We start from the raw sequence: 7,564 nt of genomic DNA, 5'->3' as shown, positions 1-7,564 counted from the left end.
CGTTAACCAGGCATTATGAAGACAACTTAATATTAAATATACCATCTGAAAATTCCTTACCCTTGCATTGTTATCAAAGCAACTCTTCTTATTCCTTTGTGCTCTCTTCATTGATTCTTCGACCTTCAAGAAAAAAAAAAATCAAAAAATATGTACACCGAGAATGTTTTCACTAACACAATAAATGCCCAAGTTCTTTAACCAATGAAATAAAAGTTGTACATAGGTAAATAAATTTAGTTTAAAAGATCAGGAGGGATTTACTAACCCACTGATAAAACCTCACATTAAACTCACTTAAAGGAAAGCAGCCAGGAAGCCACTTACTACCAATGAGAGTCACAACAACACAGACTCTATACAACTTCAAAGAAATCAGTGGAGATCATCTAATAATCATGATTAATTTACAAGTAGTTTCTCTCCTGAATTGTTAGAGATTGCAACATGAAAATATTGGGCAAATTTTGTCACTGACAAATTGATGGTGACATGCTCTTTGACAGCTTCCTGTTGCACTGGAATAGAATTGTACACTTGAATAAATAAATATCATGCTTTTTACAATGATTAAAAAGGTTCATAAAGTTCTTAACACAGCCTGTTTTAAAATTCTTACCCTTTTTCTTTTCTCTCGCTGTGTTTCTCTGAAATCCCTGACACATTGTTCCAATTGCTCGGTTAGTTGATGAGCCAAAGAAAGATGTAATTTGCCCATATTTTCTGTCTCTGTTAAAATTAAATGTAGGAATTTCTATACAAGTCTTGCAATATGAGTAGACATGGTTTACCACAAAGTCATTTACAAATTCAAAGGGAAGCTCAGAATTTGTTGATGTGATATAGCATGGACACACACTAAATTGAAATAATATTATTGTAAGGTACTTATTCAACATGCTTATTTCTTGTATTTTTTAACACACTGGTGATTTAAATGTAACAGAGAATATTGTTCTAAAAGTTGAATAAATTATGCATGTTTGCCAGAAAATTTTGATTGCATCAGATACAAACCTATTGTTCAATAACAACTTTGGTCTTTCAATGATAAAATTAATGTTAACAACTGTGGAATTGACCATGTCATGCATACTGCACACCAAATTTATGTCAGTAATCTATGAGTATCTTTTGTTTCAGTTGGAAGTCATTTTACTATTAAACAGACAGTTCACTAATTTGTGCTGTATAACCGAATTTATGAAAACTGACTCCAGTGCTCCTAACCCTTCAAGAAGTCATTTCCGGAATTTTTTTAAAAATATTAAATACTGACTTTTTTACGAGCGCTAAAAGTGAAGGCAGTCGGCCGACTACTTTTTCACCTATCGTTCGCATTAGTCCCCCACTCGGCCAAATGTGTCTATTTATTGAGCGTACCTAATGTAAGAAAAGGACATCGTGCAAGCTAGACTTGCTGGTATGTCCTTTACTTACGTCACAGCTAAAAAAGTGTCATATATGGGACGTTTCTCATTGGCTCATTGCTAATGAGCACACGAGACAATAATTTGTCCAGCGGGGCTTATAGTGCGCAAAAATTAAAAATTTCAGTAACTTCAAGCGCTCGTAAGAAAATCAGGATTCGATATTTTTTTAAAATTTTGCCAAAAACCAACCAAAAACATAACAATTTGAAGGGTTAGGGGCACTTTCACGGTTTGAGACATATAGAGCTGGAGATTTTCCAATGTCCATGACAATAGCTAGGAGAACAAAAATCAAGCCCTAATAATAACTTCAGTTTAACATACACTGTAACTTTGAAATGTCTTTGGGACCAGGCTTCAATTAACTTTAACAAAAAAAAGGACAAAACAACATTGCGTGTGTAATAATACTCTTGTTTGTTGCCAAACTATGCATCAAACGTAGCCTGTCATAACAGCATCAACAATACCCGGACCAGATCACAGATCAGATCACAAATCGGATCGCAGATCAAATCATGGATCAGATCACAGACTGGATCACAGGCAAGATCAAGGATGGGATCACCGATCGGATCATGGATCAGATCGCGGACTGGATCACAGACTGGAGAAAAAGAAATAATCATTCATAAAATAACAAATAAAAAATAAAAGTGAAAAACTAAAATAAATTACATTGAATGAAAATAAAGTCTGTGTGACATAATGGAGCATAGGCCCCACTGGAAGTTATTTTGCCCCAAAACTCAATGTAGTCACCTTCACAGCTGTGTTGAGAAGTGTTCATTCGTTCGTTCTTTTTCCTTTAATATATAATTATGATATATATTCTATATACAAGGCTAAAAGTTAAAAAATTAAAATATTCAAACCAAACGTTTTCGGCTGTTTGCCATCATCAGGGATAAAATGGGTGACCGTCCGCGCGTACATTTATATCTTAATGTAATTCCCAAAGGGAAGAGTTTGGAGACATAAGAAATGACTTGTTTGTTCAAACTGGGGCGGAATTGTTGGATCGTTAGCCCCTCGACGATCCTACGCTTGTGAACATATATGATGTAAATAATGTACATATATACATACTTTTACCATAGAATTTGAGAATATTTAGCTTAGATTTACATAGTTAGATTTTATGTTTACATGTATATTTAGTAGTATTTGTAAGGCGCATTAGATCATATATTGTAATGCATTTTGCGCCATAAAAGTATTAAATTATTATTCACTGCATGGCAAAATCAGTTAGTACAGTAACTGTTATTATTTCTTTTGTAAGATCATCTCATGTGATACGTTTCCTTTATTCAATATTATTTAGCACCCACAAGAAAAGAGGCGCAAAACGAGGTGAGGGTTAAGATTGTTTTAGATATGACCACTGTTCAAAGTGCACGTATGCAATTCATGTACACGTTATTATTAGTTTCTTACACACTTAGAGATTTTGAATTCCATGAGCATATTGAACTAATGATCAATGAAATCACAGAGGATTTTTGACGATCACTATAGACCCTATGCAAAAATGGCTTCCTTTAAATTATTCTTTTGTTCATATTCAAAATAGCCCAACTAACCTCGTTTTTGAGACAAAAATTCTAAAGAATTTGTTATCCTGAACGAGGTTGGTTGGGCCATTTTGAATATGAACAAAAGAATAATTTAAAGGCAGCCATTTTTGCATAAGGTCTATACAGTAGTTCATTATATATGTATCTGGTCACACTTGGTAGAAATTTTTAACTTTTCTATAAAAAAAAAACAAAAAAAAAAATGCAAAACTGAAACCGGATATTAGAAAACTTTTTATTCAGACAAGTAGAGTCCAAAACATTGATCCGATCCGTGACCTGATCTGCGATCCGGTCTGGGTATTGTCAATACCGCCTGTTGTAACATTAAAAAATGATAAACAATTAACTAATAATAATAATAATAATAATAATAATAATAATAATAACAACAACAACAATAATAATAATAATAATAATAATAATAATAATAATCTTTATTGAAATATACTCTTAGGCAGACATGACAGGTGTACAATTCAATACTAATGAGAACAAATACACCACTGTAATTAATACTAAATTATAAGACCAAGTATACTATGCAATACTATAATATTACATTTAAAACACTCAATACTAGAAAATTCAATAGCTACACAAAGCCAAAAAGTCCCTATTTATGAAGCGGTGCTTCAAGCGTTCAGATCTGACTTGTGGTAAAATATAGTTGACCTCTCTCCCGGAGTGTGCATGTTTTCTTTGGGGGAAGTAGATCGTTCAGGCAATGATTTTGGGCTGTAACCTTGCTCCATAATCTGGTATCCTTAGTTCTTATTAGTTCTGCAATAGATGGTCGCTTATTTGTATAACCATATTTGACTGTGCGCTTAATGAAACTATCTATCTGGGAAAGGAATTTCCCATCATACGCACAGGCCCAGACCTCAATGGCATACATAAACAGAGACATAACAAGGCTATCAAATAGTAAAGTTACATGTAACTGTTGTGATAAATATCCGTAAAACTTACAAACTCTCAGAATATAACTAAACTTTACCCAAAATGTGTACATGTATTAAAATCTTCAATGAAGAACACTGAGACCAGGTACCTGCTTTGAGTATCTCCCAAGATTCTTTGAGGGTGCTGGAAGAAAAAAACAAAACAAATTAGTAGAGCAAGTAAATAATAGATGGTTTTCACCTGATGTCACAGCAGCCATGTGGTGCACAGAACAACAGAGAAAAATTTGACTCCATTATCATGCAAAACATGAGTCATAATTCGCTATTGTTTTGTGCACAAACATGGCCGTCTCATCACGTTATTGAAAACCATCTATTTAATACATGTACTACAAGTTTGCCACACCATAGTTGAGTTTGCACCAAAACCATACCTATTTTATTGCAGACAATTCTCCAGAAATGAATGCAATGAAATACAATGAAACTTGTAACCTCATTATTAGAAATTGGTAGCTAAAATTTACATGTAATGCTTACCGGTAGACTTCTTTATTTATTAAATGAAGAAACTTTGTGTTGGAAATCAAAAGTGGGTGTCCTTCTGATTATATAGTGTGCATTTCTGGACATATACATGTACATGTAGATAGGAGTTAGAGCCATCATCATCATCATTTCTAACAATATCTGCCTCACCCAATTTCCTCCTTGCCTTTTGCATTTGTTGCAATTCTAATTAAGGACTTGCCATACTTTTCCTCTGCATCCGCTCTGAAATCAAGTAATGCAGCATCCAAAACAATTTGTATCAAATTAATTTAAATAACTGTACTGTCAAAGTATTAATCATTTTAAACCTGTGCTCAGTGTTACAGTATTTTAGGGGGTTTCAAGAAATACTTGCATGTGGGTTAATCACTTAAAAATTCTAAATTAGGAGGTAATGTAGCAACAGAGTAAAAAAGGCAAAGCTAAGTTGAACCATGCATATGGACAACCAAGAAGAGCTACAAAGACTTGCCCAGAAAGACCAAATTTCATGTTCAATACAATACAATAATACATACTTAATTGACCGCTCCCCATAGGGGCTTAAATTCAGGGCCAATTTTGAAACACAACGAAATGACGGAACAGACCAACAACAACAACTGTTAAGAATCCCGATAATTTTTTATACATACTTAATTGACTGCTCCCTGTAGGGGCTTTTCAGGGCCAATGAAACACAATCAACGAAACGACAGAACACAAGAACAACTGTTAAGAATCCCAACTGGCCGGAGGCAAACTAGTTGGCTATTTACAAGTGCAGCTGGGAAGTTGAACCAGGGACTGTAAGACCAGGAACAAATTCAACAAGTGATTCGAACGGGTCTTGAACCCGGGATATCCGGATCCCAAGGCAAGCGCCCTAACCACTGGGCCACACTGCCTCAACACTGTAAGACCAGTTTCTCATGGTAGTGTCATATCATAAACACTAGAAGAGTGCTTTTAATTCTTAACTTAATAGGCTAATTGGTTTTAGTATCACCCAACAAGTGGACTAATGCAAATCCTGCATTTTGATTGGCTACGCCACTAGAGGTCTATTAGTAATAGTCAATTAGACCAATTTCGCCCTCAATGGCGAAAACAATTTCGCCCTCAAGGGCCACGGGTCAATAGCCCATTCGGCTTTGCTTCATGGGCTACATGTATTGACCCGTAGCCCGTGCGGGCAAAGGGTCTAAATTATTGTTAAATACATGTACATAGGTATTCATAGTAGAAAATTAAGAAATATCACTATTCCACGGTTGCAACACTACTCAGGCACCAAAGAAAACTGAATATGATTTCTACCTTTGCCTTAAAAACTCTTCAAAGTCCTGGCACATCTGCTTCCCATCTCGCATACGTTCACAGAGCACATCAAACCCAGCTGTGCTGTTAAAATCTGTGCCCTGCATTGACAAACCAGAAAAAGCTAAGTAAAGGTACAATGCAAAAATATGTGATATACTGTATAGGATGCTTCGGTACTATTAGTAGGTACTGGTTAATAAGGAACTGAAATTTTGCGTACATACAGTACAGTGCTATCGAAAAAATAGGCTACTAAACTGGCCATACACAAGAGGATTACTACAATTCCATCTATACGGTACAATAAACTCAGAAGTTTCTCAATCAAGGAAGCAATTAACTTTAATTATGAAATGAGCGGAGCCAACTTAAATAAACACGCTGATATAAACAAACAACAGACATTTCCTCATTTAAACTACATACGACGTATAATTAAAAGCAAAGGTAATGATAAATGAATGAAGCTTATCAACAAAGAAAAAATAGTCCACTGACAACAAGGTCAAACTACTTAATACTTATATAATGGAACTGGATGTAATTCGGCATGAAGATGATTCTAGCTTTTGAAGGGGTCTCTCTGACGGTTCCTTTCGAAATCAGCTTGAGCAAAATAGAGTAGACAAAGATACTAAACATTCAGAATAAAACTTACCCAAAAGCAAGTTCCAAAAGTCGTCATCTTGTTTCAGAAGTATCTAACAAATTTCACAAAACATAAGACAATACCGAAACTTCATCATAGCCAAGGCGGAAATAATTTTATATCAAAGTCCCGGATAACAAGGCAGTGTGACTGTTTCGAGTACTTCCGGTTGCCAAAAAATTAATTTTAAAAGGCAGAAAAAGAAGGAATGTGAATTCAAAAACGTTCTATAACAATGGAGAGTTGGCTGGTTTCAATCGAGAAATCACTGATCGCGTCTTCTGTTTACAGAAAGGAGGTTGATTGCTGGCGAGCGAATCGCGTGACATTATGTTATGCTAGCAAATATAACATGGGTGTGTGTGCGGCCTCAGCTTTCCCTCATGATATTTTGGCAACAAAGACAAATATCTTATTTGCCAGCTGAAAGGTCCGTATAGCGCAAAACTGTGACTGAGCTCTGGGAAAGGCTGCCCGAGGCCGAGGCTTTTTAAAGACCGACTTCACAGTTTTGCGCCATACGGACCAACCACTAGCTAGTAAATAAACGTCCTTATTTATTTTTTTCGTCTCTCTCTCCCTTAATCGCTGACTCGCACCGCCCTTGATAGCGAATGCAGTAAGCGACCTACAAACTGAACGTTTCAAAGAGAAATATTTTAATTTGAATTCTATTTCCACGTCTCTTGTCTAATAAACTGATATGTTTTGAAACACTTATTCTGTGTACGTCAATGGATTCGGTGTCTAAAAATCGTCACAGTGGGGAGTTTAAGATCTACGACGCGACGGCAACGTAAACGTCACAAATTGTGCATATTTCATTGGCAAAAACAATAGCTTTGCACGGTCTGCACGTGCATCTTTAGTTTTTGTGAATTTCTTTCACATTTTCGGCAAATCTGCGACGTGAAATGACCAATTCTCAAGTTTTACGGAGAACGTAAACAAAAGGCTGAGAATTTGAATTTTCTGTCGTATATTCAATACCGCACCTCCTAATTCAGTTCCTGGAAAGTTACACTAGTTTTTAGAAGTTAGACAAGCCGACATAATGACGAAAAAGATTAATAAACCTGAACTTGCAATTTTAAATGACGTTTTCGTTACCGTCGCGTCGCAGATCTTAAACTCCCT

At 35.5% G+C, this 7,564-nt stretch overlaps 1 protein-coding gene across 1 annotated transcript in view; it reads right to left on the bottom strand.

Moving 5' to 3' along the window:
- The window catches only part of LOC138042062 (proline-serine-threonine phosphatase-interacting protein 1-like), a 17,080-nt gene extending 10,488 nt beyond the window's left edge, over positions 1 to 6,592 (bottom strand). Inside the window, exons 1-6 of the mRNA XM_068887803.1 lie at positions 6,437 to 6,592; positions 5,776 to 5,876; positions 4,624 to 4,698; positions 4,071 to 4,105; positions 620 to 729; positions 61 to 123 (exon numbers count right to left, since the gene is read on the bottom strand). Of these exons, the coding sequence (XP_068743904.1) occupies positions 61 to 123; positions 620 to 729; positions 4,071 to 4,105; positions 4,624 to 4,698; positions 5,776 to 5,876; positions 6,437 to 6,463 (411 nt within the window). The 5' untranslated portion in view covers positions 6,464 to 6,592. The remainder of the gene's footprint in view (positions 1 to 60; positions 124 to 619; positions 730 to 4,070; positions 4,106 to 4,623; positions 4,699 to 5,775; positions 5,877 to 6,436) is intronic.
- Positions 6,593 to 7,564: the final 972 nt, after the last annotated feature.

Source organism: Montipora capricornis, chromosome 3, assembly GCF_036669925.1.
Source record: "Montipora capricornis isolate CH-2021 chromosome 3, ASM3666992v2, whole genome shotgun sequence".
Taxonomy (NCBI): domain Eukaryota; kingdom Metazoa; phylum Cnidaria; class Anthozoa; order Scleractinia; family Acroporidae; genus Montipora; species Montipora capricornis.
This window is presented reverse-complemented; position numbering and strand designations above follow the sequence as displayed.